General features: G+C 44.8%; 2 protein-coding genes across 4 annotated transcripts in view; one reads left to right on the plus strand and one right to left on the minus strand.

Moving 5' to 3' along the window:
• The window catches only part of LOC121570645 (protein MIX23-like), a 66,870-nt gene extending 59,513 nt beyond the window's left edge, over nucleotides 1-7,357 (minus strand). The window contains exons 1-2 of one of the 3 annotated variants that reach the window (XM_045221438.1): nucleotides 7,275-7,348; nucleotides 6,051-6,144 (exon numbers count right to left, since the gene is read on the minus strand). In XM_045221438.1, the coding sequence (XP_045077373.1) occupies nucleotides 6,051-6,086 (36 nt within the window). In that variant the 5' untranslated portion in view covers nucleotides 6,087-6,144; nucleotides 7,275-7,348. Of the gene's footprint in view, nucleotides 1-6,034; nucleotides 6,145-7,274 lie in introns of those variants that run through there. The other 2 variants (XM_045221437.1, XM_045221439.1) reach the window with 2 other exon arrangements.
• A 5,533-nt stretch (nucleotides 7,358-12,890) lies between these two features.
• The window catches only part of LOC121569957 (serine/arginine repetitive matrix protein 2), a 72,408-nt gene continuing 67,556 nt past the window's right edge, over nucleotides 12,891-17,742 (plus strand). Inside the window, exons 1-2 of the mRNA XM_041881320.2 lie at nucleotides 12,891-13,229; nucleotides 13,437-13,480. Coding sequence (XP_041737254.2) covers nucleotides 13,206-13,229; nucleotides 13,437-13,480 — 68 coding nt within the window. The 5' untranslated portion in view covers nucleotides 12,891-13,205. The remainder of the gene's footprint in view (nucleotides 13,230-13,436; nucleotides 13,481-17,742) is intronic.

The following is a 17,742-nucleotide window of genomic DNA, read 5'->3' on the forward strand; positions in this document are numbered from 1 at the left end:
CAACACCTGACGGCCAACACCTGGGGGCCAACACCTGACGGCCAACACCTGGGGGCCAACACCTGACGGCCAACACCTGACGGCCAACACCTGGGGGCCAACACCTGACGGCCAACACCTGGGGGCCAACACCTGGGGGCCAACACCTGACGGCCAACACCTGACGGCCAACACCTGACGGCCAACACCTGGGGGCCAACACCTGGGGGCCAACACCTGATGGCCAACACCTGGGGGCCAACACCTGGGGGCCAACACCTGACGGCCAACACCTGGGGGCCAACACCTGACGGCCAACACCTGACGGCCAACACCTGGGGGCCAACACCTGGGGGCCAACACCTGGGGGCCAACACCTGACGGCCAACACCTGACGGCCAACACCTGGGGGCCAACACCTGGGGGCCAACACCTGACGGCCAACACCTGGGGGCCAACACCTGACGGCCAACACCTGACGGCCAACACCTGACGGCCAACACCTGGGGGCCAACACCTGGGGGCCAACACCTGGGGGCCAACACCTGGGGGCCAACACCTGGGGGCCAACACCTGACGGCCAACACCTGATGGCCCACACCTGGGGGCCAACACCTGATGGCCCACACCTGGGGGCCAACACCTGATGGCCAACACCTGGGGGCCAACACCTGGGGGCCCACACCTGACGGCCAACACCTGACGGCCAACACCTGACGGCCAACACCTGACGGCCAACACCTGGGGGCCAACACCTGGGGGCCAACACCTGACGGCCAACACCTGGGGGCCAACACCTGGGGGCCAACACCTGACGGCCAACACCTGACGGCCAACACCTGGGGGCCAACACCTGACGGCCAACACCTGACGGCCAACACCTGGGGGCCAACACCTGATGGCCAACACCTGGGGGCCAACACCTGGGGGCCAACACCTGGGGGCCAACACCTGACGGCCAACACCTGGGGGCCAACACCTGACGGCCAACACCTGACGGCCAACACCTGGGGGCCAACACCTGGGGGCCAACACCTGGGGGCCAACACCTGATGGCCCACACCTGGGGGCCAACACCTGATGGCCCACACCTGATGGCCAACACCTGATGGCCCACACCTGATGGCCAACACCTGACGGCCAACACCTGGGGGCCAACACCTGGGGGCCAACACAGTTCTATTAGATAGATAGCTCTGAATCCACAATATGACAGACGTTGAAAAGCCATAACACATACATTTTCTCAACAACAGGTTATGGTCATGTAGTGTATTAAGATTATGTATTTGTTAAATGTTTTTCATGAAGAAATGGAATGTTGGTTATGTTAGTATCAAAAGGCAATGTTTAGTATAATGTCACATATAATAGACAGGAAGTGTGTTGTAAACTGGTGATTGGCCAGAAGAGGGAGCCCATCTTGTTGCATTGTTTATAAATTACATTTACATTTACATTTTAGTCATTTAGCAGACGCTCTTATCCAGAGCGACTTATAAGGGTACACGAAGAAGATAGGGCAGAGCAGCCATTAGAATTGAAGGACACTGCTCTCCAGACCTCGCGAGTCTGTTACTCATGCTGAAGCTTGTGGTCTGAATAAACCTTATGATCAACGTTCAGTATGAGCAGACTCCTTTTGTTCATCAGCAATAATTGCCACCACTCACTCGATACGACAGTCAATAATGTCAAAGGCTGCACTGAAATCTAACAGTACAGCTCCCACAATCTTCTTATTATCAATTTCTTTCAACCAATGATCAGTCATTTGTGTGAGTGCAGTACATGTTGAGTGCCATTCTCTATAAGCATGCTGAAAGTCTGTTGTTAATTTGTTTACAGAGAAATAGCATTGTATTTGGTCAAACACAATTTTTTCCAACAGTTTGCTAAGAGCTGGCAGCAAGCTGATAGGTCTGCTGTTAGAACCAGTAAAGGCCGCTTTACCACTCCTGGGTGGTGGAATGACTTTGGCTTCCCTCCAGGCCTGAGGACAAAGACTTTCCTCTAGGCTCAGATTAAAGATATGACAGATAGGAGTGGCTATAGAGTCAGCTACCATCCTCAGTAGCTTTCCATCTAAGTTGTCAATGCCAGGAAGTTTGTCATTATTGATCGATAATCATTTTATTCACCACTCCAACATCAAATGGTGAATAAGCCATCTGATTCGATGAAAAGATGGAGTTGAATTAGTCTTTCTGCCCATCATTTCATTTAAAGTACTCCAAAGTTTTTTTCCATAATTCTCTATATCATTGATCTTGGTTTCATAACAGTGTCTTCTTCTTTTTGTTGAGTTTAGTCACATCATTTCTCTATTTGCAGTAAGTCAGCCAGTCAGATGTGCAGCCAGACTGATTAGCCACTCCTTTTGCCCCGTCTCAGTTCTTCAATCCATGGGGCCTAAAATGACATACCCAAATCTAACTGCCTGTAGCTCAGGACCTGAAGCAAGGATATGCATATTCTTGATACCATTTGAAAGGAAACACTTTGAAGTTTGTGGAAACGTGAAATTAAATGTAGGAGAATATAACACATTAGATCTGGTAAAAGATAATACAAACAAAGAAACATACGTTTTCTATTTATTTTTGTGTTCCATCTTTGAAATGCAAGAGAAAGGCCACAATATAATATTGCAGTTTAGGCGCAATTTAGATTCTGGCCACTAGATGGCAGCAGTGTGTGCAACGTTTCAGATTGATCCAGTGAAGCATTGCAATACAGGACTATTTTTTATCAAGTCTGCCAAAATGTGCCGAAATGGTCAATTGATACATTTCCAAGTACATAACTATAGAGAACATACATTTTGTATTACCATATCATTTTTGTAAGTTTACACACTACCAGGAATGTCATACATGATGGATCAGTTGCTTATACACTAACTGTCACACATCTAGATGGCCGGGCGGGGTGGGTGTGGAGCCAGAGACAGCAGGGGTTCAAACTGTAGAACCCAGTTCCTACATTTGAATATAAAAATTTATTTTATCGAACAAAACAATGCTACATTTTATCTCTGGGACCCTCAAGATGACAAATCAGAGCAAGATTACTGAATGTAAGTACATTATTTACCTTCAGAGGTGAATATATCAAACCAGTTGCCGTGATACGTTTTTTGTTGTTGTTGTTGTACACTCTCCTCAAACAATAGCATGGTATTTTTTCACTGTAATATCTACTGTAAATTGGACAGTGCAGTTAGATTAACAAGAATTTAAGCTTTCTGCCCAAATAAGACATGTCTATGTCTAGCTCTAGCAGGGCAGAAATCTGACGAACTGACTTGTTGGAAAGGTGGCATCCTATGATGGTGCCACGTTGAAAGTCACTGAGCTCTTCAGTAAGGCCATTCTACTGCCAATGTTTGTCTATGGAGATTGAATGTCTGTGTGCTCGATTTTAATACACCTGTCAGCAATTGGTGAGGTTAAAATAGCCGAATCCACTAATTTGAAGGGGTGTCCACATACTTTTGGGAACGTAGTGTATTAAAAGTTGACCTCCAGTCCTCCTTCTCAAACAGAACAGAGGCAATAGGCTTGTCCACAAGCGAAAGATTAGGCCTAATCAAAATGTCTTTTCGGAAGAAGCCTTTGACTCTCCTCCTGAACTGCCACCATAGGCCTACACAGCCATTGGTTAAGCAGCACAGTGGTCACCAACCTTTTGAGTCCTAATCTACCGCTCAGATTGTTTATAAACATAAGCCAATGTAACATGAACCGTTTAAAACAGTTATGTAGCAGTGAGGTTTGTGTAGTAGGCTATAGGTCCAGTATATCATCACTGCAGATTGGCTACGCTTGAATTGACCTGCCAATGTTGCTCCTCAGACCATTTTACATTTACATTTTAGTCATTTAGCAGACACTCTTATCCAGAGCGACTTACAGGAGCAATTAGGGTTAAGTGCCTTGCTCAAGGGCACATCGACAGATTTTTCACCTAGTCAGCTCGGGGATTAGAACCAGCGACCTTTCGGTTACTGGCACAATGCTCTTAACCACTAAGCTACCTGCCGCCGCCAATTTTGAAATTATATTTTAAAAAATTAGGTGTATGATCACACTGGTAATAGATCATTTGTTGTATTACTTGTGTGAGGCACAGCTGAGTGAGCATAATACATCATTTTTTAAATATTTATTTTTACTGGACTGATGGCCTGCATCTGATGGTCAGTTTGAGGGGAGCAGCGGTGAGGCTGCCTCTCACCTGACTCACCGTCCCTCCTCTCTCCCTCCTTCCCTCCACTGAGAAAAGGGGACAGTCTTCCAGCTGATGGCGAAACTCAAGTCGCACTGCTTTATTTCTGCCTCACGCACCAATTCATGTTGTTACTCCTATGACCAAAGGAAGTTAAATATTCCTCGATATTAAAAGAGACAAGCCCCTAATAACAACAACGCAAGCGTCTCGTAACACTTTGCTATACTCATTCATTACAGCTGCAGTGCTGGTTGTAGCTTGAGTGGAAGTAAGGAGAAAGCACATTTTATGCTTTAAAAGGTGTTGAACAAAGTGTTGACAGCTGACCAACTTAAACGTGACCTTACTCATAAAAACAGCAGCTCTTTGCTATATTTGTTGAGTCTCTAGTCGTGGTTTTAAAAGTTTTGAAATCTCACAGAATTAACTTTGCTGTATGTTCAAGGCATTTAAGGTCTATAGCTGAAGGAAACTGTGCAGACACAGTGATCTGAGCAATCTGATTGGCCAGCGGTAGGCCTATAGGTGCACTTGATTTGCTCTCTGGGCCTGCCAGGTAGGCAGAGTTCTACCTTCACACACAAAATGAGAACACGTTGCCTTCCTGGCACCAGGGCTGGTGAATCAAGATGAGAACACTTTGCCTTCCTGGCACCAGGGCTGCTGAATCAAGTGCACCTACCACCAACAGCGCCAAACAACTAAATAAATAATAGGAACACAAGGCTTTATCATTGGGTTTTTTACAGAAATGTTTGGTGATCGACCAGGAATGCCTTGGAGATCGACCAGTCAATCGACTGGTTGGTGACCACTGCTATAGCCTATAGATCATTTGATTGAGGCCACACTAAATAGCCTATATTTACAGATGAGGGGCACACATAGCCTAATTATTTTCATAAATTCCGGGACCCTCCTCTGGACTAGAATTTAAAAAATAATAAACCCTTCCTTGACAAATTTAAAAAGCATGACCCTCCACCATTTTCCTCCAAGTACCCGAGCGGCGCAGCGGTCTAAGGCACTGCATCTCAGTGCTTGAGGCGTCACTACAGACCCCCTGGTTCAATTCCAGGCTGTATCACAACCGGCCGTGATTGGGAGTCCCATAGGGCGGCGCACAATTGGCCCAGCGTCGTCCGGGTTTGGCCGGTGTAGGCCGTCATTGTAAATAAGAATTTGTTCTTAACTGACTTGCCTGGTTAAATAAAATTACAAATAATTGAATAAATATTGATCCATCTCCAAAATGGTTTAGTGCAATTCAACCCTTGGTAGGTACAGGATGAAAATAAGGAGACGAGTTAGGAGACGAGTTAGGCTACAGGAGACAAGTTAGGAGACGAGTTAGGCTACAGGAGACGAGTTAGGAGACGAGTTAGGCTACCAGGAGACCAGTTAGGAGACCAGGAGACGAGTTAGGAGACCAGGAGACGAGTTAGGAGACCAGGAGACGAGTTAGGCGACCAGGAGACGAGTTAGGCGACCAGGAGACGAGTCAGGCTACCAGGAGACGAGTCAGGCTACCAGGAGACGAGTCAGGCTACAGGAGACGAGTCAGGCTACAGGAGACGAGCCTTACAGCTAATATGAGGTTCATTTTATTTAATTAAGTTGCTTGCAAAATGATTGCAGTTGTTCCCATAGACGGTGGCTCTATGCATTACTGACCCTGGATAAGCTAGCGACTGGGCTAACACAGCTAACCTTTTAGGTCAACAATATGCTGTTTTTATAAACATTTTGTTGGCTATATAATCGTGAGAGAAATTGAACTAGCTAGTAAGTTATACCTAGGTAGCTTACAAGGTTAGCTTACTTTTCTCAAAACAAACCTCATTGTGGCTAGTTAGCTGCTTCTTGTCCCTCATGCTAGCCTTTACAGCCAATCAACATGTTGATATGTCCGGCACTGTAGCTTTAGCTCATCTGGAAATAACAGAGAAATCAGTTTAAACCAGCGTGCTGCAAACATGCTAAAATGTTTTGTCATCAGTGGTTGTTTTGTTGGCATGTTTAGTCCTCGCTGTTGTTCCTCCATCACTAGTCTGGTGAGCACCATTGGAGCGACACCCAAGCAACACATTTGATTGGTTTGAGGTGTTGCGATGCACCACTGATTTACACCGGTGTCGACCAAAGGGCCAGGGTTCAAGTATAGACTGCTCCAACAGTTTTGCTTCGGTACTGCAGTTTAACTGGAAATCATTTCCATACGCGGCCAGAGGTCAGATTTGAAAATTCCTAACAAGACACTAGTGACCACCCTTGTACAGAAAATATAATTGACTTATTCAAATAATATTCGCTGAGGCTGATTTTTTTTTCTTCCACCACTCACAGCCAAATATATTTTATATTAATTCAATGTCAGCCATGTTTTCACCTCCACAATTGCAGCATTCATCAAAGAACAGTGGTATGGATGAAGTGAATTTGGTTTCTCCGTCACCATACAGGTCAGACGTGCACCAACCACTCCATCGACGTCTTCGCGCCACCCCAGAAATAACCCCCGTGATATGCGCCCGGTTACGAAAACCCATGCAGGAAACATTCCACTCAGATATCTTTAAGTCTTAAAACACGCTTCTTCTGCTCCGCAGACACACAAATCTAAATAAAACCACTTCTTGTGACTCACGGACTCCACACTTTCCTCCAACACATTCCAGATTTTCCTGGAGACATTAAACGGATTTCCCAAATAGCATTGATCCAAAACCCTCACTGCGACTAAAAACGAGTCGCGGTTTCCTATTTTCCACGACAGTTTTACTTCTCGTTTCCTTTCTTCTTCGCCATGGTAACCCTCTCATTCTCCCTTTCTGTACCATTAACTTCACCCGACTGACTAACAGTTTCAAATAAAACCTCCGTTTCCGCCATCTTCTCCACGATCAATGTCCACCCTGGTCCCCTTGGTCCATGCCAGCTGGGGTCACTTATTCAATCCGATCACCACACAGAGCTTGACAATTATCAGTGTTTATCGGTTGTCGTGAATGTCATACTAAAATGCTCTTCTTGGAATACAAAAAAGATGCCACCAGTATTACCTGAAACATTGAAAAGTCCTCACAGTTTAAAGTTCCATCGTGCGCCGCCATAGTGGACTACAAGGTCCTCCACGATCAACACAATAAATACCTGCCCTGCCTGAATGCCTGAATGGAATAACAAAACCCATCTATAACCAATTCTAAACAAATCATATTTAGTGAAATAACACAAACTGACCATTAACATCCAATGTTACGATATCATAAAGTTGATTTCAGTTCATACTTTTGCACCACAGTTTCGCCAAATAAACATGGATTTTAATTCTGAAAGGTGCCTCTTTCAAGTCCCATGTCAATGTACAGTACAGGCACTAATTCACCGGAGTGACCTCTGTTTAAAGTGCCCCCACATACACAGAATAGGCAAAGTAAAAAATAAATAAACTTTGTAACTTTGTCTAACATGTTTTATTGAACCGGCGCATAGTAAGGCAACCTGAACTCGTGTAGAGCCCTTCTTCTTTCCCTGCAACGCCCCCTGTGCAATCCGGGATCCTTTGGAGGTATAACGTGATCCCGGTTCCACCGACATCACCGGCAAGAAAATCCAATATGGCTGCCTACTCAATGCGCGTCCCAACTCAGTAGCTCTACTCTCATTGGTCCTAACGATTTGTTCACGGTCTTTTTTTATGGGTTGCTCGTCATATTGTCAAACCTATGGGTGTGTGGCAGCAGTATGTAGGAGGGAGGTTCCAGGGCATGAGACAAAGGGGATGTGTAGCATTGGGGCAGTGCGTTGCCAACTCCTCAGTAAGGAAAGTAGCTATTGGCTGTCCTAAAAGTCGCTAAATGACGTAATCAGCTAATTTGCATAATTAGCCATGTGCATGTAATTGTGATGGACACTGTAGGAGAGAGGAATAACGCTGTAGGTAGAGTAGAACAGCGCCGGAGAAGATGGCTGCCGTTTTACAGCCCTCTAACCAATTGTACTATTATGTGTGTTTTTCCGCGTTATTTGTAATTTATTTTGTACATAATGTTTCTGCCATCGTCTCTTATAACCAAAAAGAGCTTCTGGATATCAGGACAGCGATTACTCACCTCGTATTGGACGAAGATTTTTTCTTCAACGAGGCGGCCGCGAAGAATATCATACAGACACCCGACAAGGCCCAAATCCCCGTCATTCGCGTGAGGAAGAGACAGAGATATCGTGGACGTAGATTGGGGTGCCTTGTAAGGATCCGACGGCGAGCGAGTAAACTCGAGTAAACTGTGCCATTAAACCCCTACAACTCATCCAGAATGCCGCAGCCCGTCTGGTGTTCAACCTTCCCAAGTTCTCTCACGTCACCCCCCTCCTCCGCACACTCCACTGGCTTCCAGTTGAAGCTCGCATCTGCTACAAGACCATGGTGCTTGCCTATGGAGCAGTGAGGGGAACGGCACCTCCGTACCTTCAGGCTCTGATCAGTCCCTACACCCAAACGAGGGCATTGCGTTCATCCACCTCTGGCCTGCTGGCTCCCCTTCCTCTGCGGAAGCATAGCTCCCGCTCAGCCCAGTCAAAACTGTTCGCTGCTCTGGCACCCCAATGGTGGAACAAGCTCCCTCACGACGCCAGGACAGCGGAGTCACTCACCACCTTCCGGAGACATTTGAAACCCCACCTCTTTAAGGAATACCTGGGATAGGATAAAGTAATCCTTCTAACCCCCCCCCAAATTGTAAAGTGGTTATCCCACTGGCTATAGGGTGAACGCACCAATTTGTGAGTCGCTCTGGCTAAGAACGTCTGCTAAATGACGTTAATGTGCCCTTGAGCAAGGCACTTAACCCTAATTGCTCCTGTAAGTCGCTCTGGATAAGAGCGTCTGCTAAATGACTAAAATGTAAATGTAAAATGTAAACTGCCTCTTCCATCAATCCTATTAGCCAACGTTCAATCTTTTGAAAATAAAGTGGACGACTTAAGATTACGGTTATCCTACCAACGGGACATTAAAAACTGTAATGTCTTATGTTTCACCGAGTCGTGGCTGAACGACGACAATGATAACATTCAGCTAGCAGGCTATACGCTACATCGGCAGGACAGAACGGCTGACTCCGGTAAGACAAGGGGTGGCGGTCTGTGTATATTTGTAAACAACAGCTGGTGCACAAAATCAAATACTAAGGAAGTCTCTAGGTTTTGCTCGCCTGAGGTAGAGTATCTTATGATAAGCTGTAGACCACACTATTTACCAAGAGAGTTTTCATCTATATTTTTCATAGCTGTCTATTTACCACCACAAACCAATGCTGGCATTAAGATTGCACTGAATGAGTTGTTCAAGGCCATTAATCAACAGGAAAACGCTCATCCAGATGCAGCGCTCCTAGTGGCCGGGGACTTTAATGCAGGGAAACTTAAATCCGTTCTACCTAATTTCTACCAGCATGTTAAATGTGCAACCAGAGGGGAAAAAACTCTAGACCACCTTTACTCCACACACAGAGACGCATACAAAGCTCTCCCTCGCCCTCCATTTGGCAAATCTGACCATAACTCTATCCTCCTGATTCCTGCTTATAAGCAAAAACTAAAGCAGGAAGCACCAGTGACTCGGTTAATAAAAAAAGTGGTCAGATGACGCAGATGCTAAGCTACAGGACTGTTTTGCTAGCACAGACTGGAACATGTTCCGGGATTCTTCAGACAGCATTGAGGAGTACACCACATCAGTCACTGGCTTCATCAATAAGTGCATCGATGATGTCGTCCCCACAGTGACCGTACGTACATACCCCAACCAGAAGCCATGGATTACAGGAAACATCCGCACTGAGCTAAAGGGTAGAGCTGCCGCTTTCAAGGAACGGGACTCTAACCCGGACGCTTATAAGAAATCCCGCTATGACCTCCGACGAACCATCAAACAGGCAAAGAGTCAATACAGGTCTAAGATTGAATCGTACTACACTGGCTCTGACGCTCGTCGGATGTGGCAGGGCTTGAAAACTATTACAGACTACAAAGGGAAGCACAGCCGCGAGCTGCCCAGTGACACAAGCCTACCAGACGAAGCTAAACCACTTCTATGCTCGCTCGAGGCAAGCAACACTGAAGCATGCATGAGAGCACCAGCTGTTCCGGATGACTATGTGATCACGCTCTCCGTAGCCGATGTGAGTAAGACTTTTAAGCAGGTCAACATTCACAAGGCCGCAGGGCCAGACGGATTACCAGGACGTGTACTCCGAGCATGTGCTGACCAACTGGCAAGTGTCTTCACTGACATTTTCAACATGTCCCTGACTGAGTCTGTAATACCAACATGTTTCAAGCAGACCACCATAGTCCCCGTGCCCAAGGACTCTAAGATAACCTGCCTAAATGACTACCAACCCGTAGCACTGACGTCTGTAGCCATGAAGTGCTTTGAAAGGCTGGTCATGGCTCACATCAACAGCATTATCCCAGAAACCCTAGACCCACTCCAATTTGCATACCGCCCCCAACAGATCCACAGATGATGCAATCTCTATTGCACTCCACACTGCCCTTTCCCACCTGGACAAGAGGAACACCTACGTGAGAATGCTATTCATTGACTACAGCTCAGCATTCAACACCATAGTGCCCTCTAAGCTCATCACTAAGCTAAGGATCCTGGGACTAAACACCTCCCTCTGCAACTGGATCCTGGACTTCCTGACGGGCCGCCCCCAGGTGGTAAGGGTAGGTAACAACACATCTGCCACACTGATCCTCAACACGGGGGCCCCTCAGGGGTGCGTGCTCAGTCCCCTCCTGTACTCTCTGTTCACCCATGACTGCATGGCCAGGCACGACTCCAACACCATCATTAAGTTTGCCGACGACACAACAGTGGTAGGCCGGTTCACCGACAACGATGAGACAGCCTATAGGGAGGAGGTCTGAGATCTGGCCGTGTGGTGCCAGGACAACAACCTCTCCCTCAACGTGACCAAGACAAAGGAGATGATTGTGGACTACAGGAAAAAAAAGAGGACTGAGCACGCCCCCATTCTCATCGACGGGGCTGTAGTGGAACAGGTTGAGAGCTTCAAGTTCCTTGGTGTCCACATCACCAACGAACTATCATGGTCCAAACACACCAAGACAGTCGTGAAGAGGGCACGACAAAGCCTATTCCCCCTCAGGAGACTAAAAAGATTTGGCATGGGTCCTCAGATCCTCAAAAATTCTACAGCTGCACCATCGAGAGCATCCTGACTGGTTGCATCACCGCCTGGTATGGCAACTGCTTGGCCTCCGACCGCAAGGCACTACAGAGGGTAGTGCGTACGGCCCAGTACATCACTGGGGCAAAGCTTCCTGCCATCCAGGACCTCTATACCAGGCGGTGTCAGAGGAAGGCCCTCAAAATTGTCAAAGACTCCAGCCACCCTAGTCATAGACTGTTCTCTCTGCTACCGCACGGCAAGCGGTACCGGAGTGCCAAGTCTAGGTCCAAAAGACTTCTCAACAGCTTCTACCCCCAAGCCATAAGACTCCTGAACAGCTAATCATGGCTACCCGGACTATTTGCACTGCCCCCCCACCCCATCCTTTTACGCTGCTGCTACTCTGTTAAGTATTTATGCATAGTCACTTTAACTCTACCCACATGTACATATTACCTCAACTACCTCAACTAGCTGGTGCCCCCGCACATTGACTCTGCAACGGTACCCCCCTGTATATATAGCCTCCCTACTGTCACTTTATTTTACTTCTGCTCTTTTTTTCTCAACACTTTTTTTGTTGTTGTTTTATTTTTACTTTTTTTGTTTAAAATAAATGCACTGTTGGTTAAGGGCTGTAAGTAAGCATTTCACTGTAATGTCTGCACCTGTTGTATTCGGCGCATGTGACCAATAAAATTTGATTTGATTTGATTTATACACCATGCCCTCATATCTATATTCTATACACCATGCCCTCATATCAATATACTATACACCATGCCCTGTATATAGAGTGCATCTGGAGGCGGTGAGAAGTGTGGATGGAGCGAGTGTAAGTGTAATTGAGCCTGCACCAGTGAATGTTCAACGGATCCTGATATATTATGTGAAAAAGGTGGACTTTGTAGCATTTATTGCAGTTATCATAAACTGCACAGCACAAACAGCAATGTGACTTTAGGAGTATGATGTTTTTATTTTTAAGTATAAAAAAATGTGATATTTTTGTGTTTTGAATGTAGGGTTTTCCCCGCTTTCGTTCAATTGATATTTTTTCTATATTTTACCAACCGTACAGTCGGTGGCGGCATGCACTTTTAAGAATGGTTTGCGGACGTCTATAATACAGAAGAAGAAGAAGAATAGATATATTACAAAAGGAAGAGATAAGAATCCCAGCAGAAAATTAATAGGAAAAAGTATTTGCTAAACTAAGGTTATGTTTCCTCGAAAGTACGTAATGTCACGAATTTCAAATCTACACGATATTACAGAGAACACATTAATTATCTAACATCTTGTAAAAAATATTTGTAATGTTGTACTTCTTGGAAAAAATATTTGTAATGTTGTACTTCTTGGTGACGTAATTCACGGTTAATGTCGTTCTTATTTGAGCCTCTATGACTTCCGTTGGAGGAGAACGTCCCAGAATGCACCGCGCAGTCTGACGACGCATGGGCAGATGGGTCCTGTCTGGGGATTGGAGGTTTCCATCTCGTAAAGATGCGCGGGAAAAAGTATGTTATGTTAAGAACGTCTTTGTTTTGCTAACGTTAGCGGTCTTGTGAACATTAGCTATATATATTTTTTTTCTCCACAAACACGAACTCAGGATACGTGTGTCTAACTGTTTAGTTTCTGCGTGCAAATAAAAACATTCGTTTTTCCAATAATTGGGAGAAATGGCGGTATCTCTGTGCTACGCTAGGTAGCCACACCGATGTATCACCAAGCTAGCGGACTAAATACAGACAGATAACTGAGTGTACACGGACAGAAATGGACTCCAAATACCCACATCTGGTAACTATGTATTTTCGTTGTAACTAGCTAGCTAGCTAAGGAACGAAGAAGCTACGTTTTGCTAGCAAACAAACGTTACATAATAATGTACCGTATGCAGTGAAAAAGTAGCTAACGTTAGCTACCTGACTGACTTTAGTTAGCTAACTTGCTAGCTATCCCAGCTGACAATCACTCATGCAAAATGTCAATCTATCTTTTTCACAGGCGAGACCTCAGAAGAAGCTCCGTTACTTCCCCAATAAAGTGAGGTAAGAAACCTCTTCTAGGGAACTTGGTATAGTGATTAAATAGTAATGGCGAACTTTTGTAGGCACTAAGTCTGCCATGGTTCGTTCGTTGGACAAAGCCTATGAGGAAAATAAATGCGTTTTTGGATTAACGCCGAAAATCAGGTCTGTGTTAAACACAAATTTAGGAGATATAATACGTTTGGTTCTATGAGATAATCTTCATCAGCTGACGTCACTTTTTGTGAGTTACATTGAATTTATGTAATCATTAAAATCACGATGGCTTCGTAATTAATACAGCTAATGTTCGCATAGAATAAAACGTATAGAATCTCCTAAACCTGTGTTAACCTCAGACCGTAGTGCCTGGACACAGCCCTTAGCCGTGGTATATTGGCCAAATACCACAAACCCCAGAGGTGCCTTGTTGCTATTATAAACTGTTTACCAACGTAATTAGAGCAGTACAAATCTGTTTTGGCTGTACCCATGTTATACGGTCTGATATCACGGTTTTCAGCCAATCAGCATTCAGGGCTCGAACCACCCAGTTTATAATGGAGATTAGGTAGCTATCTAGCACCTATGTGAAGCTGGCCACAAAAAGGGTTAGCCACAATAGTGGAATTTAATTGAATGTGATGCAAATGTATACAGATAGTGGAATCATACCATATTTGGACTAGATAATGCTTGACAAGGTTGGAATGTTATATAAATTCAACAAAATATAAAATGTTGTTAATTTGACAAAAATAAATAAATCAGTTGAAATTGCACTGGATGCATTAGACTTAAGAATTGCATTGGGGGCATACTTATATTGCACTATACAGTCTTACCCCATTTCATGGATCAACAATCCTTAGGTATCAGTCTACTCAGTGACACACAACTATCAGTGTCGTAGCTCTTATTTCCGGGCTTTGACTGTGGGAAATCACCTCCCTGTCAGCTTATTGTGCATATTGACAAGAACATTTTTAGTATTTATTAGGATCCCCAATTAGCTGTTGTCAAGGCAGCGGCTACTCTTCCTGGGTTCCAAATGTTCTTAAGTTACACCCTTATTCTAAAATTGATTAAATGTTTTAGTCATCAATCTACACGCAATACCCCATAATGAGAAAGCGAAAACAGGTTTTTAGAAATTTTTGCAAATGTATTACAAATAAAAAAACAGAAACATTATTTACATAAGTATTCAGACCCTTTGCTATGAGACTTGAAATTGAGCTCAGGTGCATCCTGTTTCCATTGATCATCCTTGAGATGTTTCTTCAACTTGATTGGAGTCCACCTGTGGTAGATTCAATTGATTGGACGTGATCTGGAAAGGCACAGACCTGTCTATATAAGGTCCCACAGTTGACAGTGCATTTCAGAGCAAAAACTAAGCCATGAGGTCGAAGGAATTGTCCGTCGAGCTCAGAGACAGGATTGTTTCTAGGCACAGAGCTGGGGAAGGGTAACAATACATTTCTGCAGCAGTGAAGGTCCCCAAGAACACAGTGGCCTCAATCATTCTTAAATGGAAGAAGTTTTAAAACACCAAGACTCTTCCAAGAGCTGGCCGCCCGGCCAAACTGAACAATCGGGGGAGAATGACCTTGGTCAGGGAGGTGACCAAGAACCCGATGGTCACTTTGACAGAGCTCTAGAGTTCCTCTATGGAGATGGGAGAACCTTCCAGAAGGGCAACCATCTTTGCAGCACTCCAATAATCAGGCCTTTATGGTAGAATGGCCAGACGGAAGCCACTCTTCTGTAAAAGGCACATGACAGCCCGCTTGGAGTTTGCCAAAAGGCACCTAAAGGACTCTGTCCATGAGAAACAAGATTCTCTGGTCTGATGAATCCACGATTCAACTCTTTGGCCTGAATGCGAAGTGTCACGTCTGGAGGAAACCTGGCACCATCCCTACAGTGAAGCATGGTGGTGGCAGCATCATGCTGTGGTATGGTTTTCAGCGGCAGGGACTGTGAGACTATTCAGGATTGAGGGAAATATGAACGGAGCAAAGTACAGAGAGATCCTTGATGAAAACCTGCTCCACAGCGCTCAGGACCTCAGACTGGGGCGAAGGTTCACCTTCCAACAGGACAACAACCCTAAGCACACAGCCAAGACAATGCAGGAGTGGCTTCGGAACAAGTCTCTGAATGTCCTTGAGTGGCCCAGCCAGAGCCTGGACTTGAACCCGATTTAAACGTCTCTGGAGAGACCTGACAGAGCTTGAGATGATCTGCAGAGAAGAATGGGAGAAACTCCCCAAATACAGGTATGCCAAGCTTGTAGCGTCATACCCAAGAAGACTTGAGGCTGTAATCGCTGCCAAATGTGCTTCAACAAAGTACTGAGTAAAGGGTCTGAATACTTATGTAAATGTAAAATTTGTGTTTTCTATAAATTTGCAAAAAAAAATCTATTAACCTGTTTTTGCTTTGTCATTATGGGGTATTGTTTGTAGATTGATGAGGATTTGTATTTATTTAATACATTTTATAATAAACGTAACAATGTGGAAAAAGGAAAGGTGTCTGTATACTCTCCGATTGCACTTCATACTGTAACACTACATTTACAATTGATCCATTCAACAAACGCTCCCATCCAGAGAGACCCACAGCTAGTGCCTTCATCTTAAGAGACAACCACATATCATAGTCGTATCCCAACCACATCTCAAATCATTTCTGTGTCTCTCTTCAGTCCCTGTCGTGCCTTAAGGAGTACAGCCTTACCTATTGATTGTGGATCGATAAAATGGTCCAGTTGTGTTCTGTGGGTGTCACTGAGTAGATTGATACCCCATTTCATGGATCTACAGTCTATAGGAAAGGCAGTACAGTGAAACATAATTATGCCCCCCCCCCCCCAAATTATGAAGTCTAATACATCCACAGTGCGATTTCAACATATTTTGTCAAATTAACTAATTATTGTTTTGTGTTGGAGTTATATAACATTCCAACCTTGTTTTGTATCATTTAGTCCAAATATGGCATGATTCCACTATTTGTATCACTTTCAAAAGGGACTTTTATTTTGAAGGTGAACTGCAAATTCCACTATTGTGGCTAATCCTTATTTCCTTATTTTCCTTATTTATAGCTTCACATAGGCCTAGCTAGCCTCTCTTAGAATCTGAGCGTGAAATACTTACTCTCGTTTCTGACATGTAGGCTCAGCAGTCCAGAAAGTCCCATTACAAGTCAGAATGTTAAACAAACATACTTTCAATTTACTTTACCTGTTGTCCACTGATTTTTGTTCCTATGTCTGAGGTAATCTGAGACCAAATATCTACAGGGAAGCATTATCAACCCGACCTTCAGTACGCTCAAATCAAATGTTATTATTTGTCACATGCTTCGTAAACAACAGGTTACTTACGGGCCCTTCCCAACCATGCAGAGAGAATGATAGAAAAATTATCCACAATGAGTAACGATAACTATATACACAGGGTACCAGTACTTAGTCCATGTTACAGGGGTACGAGGTATTTGAGATAGATATGTACATATAACTAGGAATAAAACGACAGATATTAAACAGTAGCAGCAGTGTATGTGATGAGACAAAATACTTAGTGCAAAAGGGGGTAGCTATTTGGTTAACTATTTAGCAGTCTTATGGCTTGGGGGTTAAAGCTTTTCAGGATCCTGTTGGTTCCAGACTTGGTGCATCGCTATCGCTTTGACTGCGGTAGCAGAGAGAACAGTCTATGACTAGGGTGGCTGGTGTCTTTGACCATTTTTAGGGCCTTCTTTTGACAATGCCTGGTATAGAGGTCCTGGATGGCAGGGAGCTCAACCCCAGTGATGTACTGGGCCTTCCTCTGACACCGCCTGGTATAGAGGTCCTGGAATGCAGGGAGCTCAGCCCCAGTGATGTACTGGGCCTTCCTCTGACACCGCCTGGTATAGAGGTCCTGGATGGCAGGAAGCTCAACCCCAGTGATGTACTGGGCTGTACACACTAGGCTTGGGCGGTATACCGTATATACCCTATACCGGGGTATTTGGAAGAAGCCACGGGGTGGCTTTTCAATACCGTTAACTATTTCTTAGATATAAAATTGAATATTTGTAGCTACTTTTTAAGTAAATACCTGCAGTCAAGTTGTGCAATACGTTAGGAGATGATAAAGAACAGCGCGTTCTTCATTTCACTTGTCACATTATTATGTAGTTTACGGTAGTGCCCTGTCACGTGGTGTTTGTTTACAAGCACACAACAAGAGACCGGAGCCTTGAGTCACTCCCTGTTGTGC

The sequence above is a fragment of the Coregonus clupeaformis genome, chromosome 7 (genome assembly GCF_020615455.1).
Source record: "Coregonus clupeaformis isolate EN_2021a chromosome 7, ASM2061545v1, whole genome shotgun sequence".
Lineage (NCBI taxonomy): Eukaryota > Metazoa > Chordata > Actinopteri > Salmoniformes > Salmonidae > Coregonus > Coregonus clupeaformis.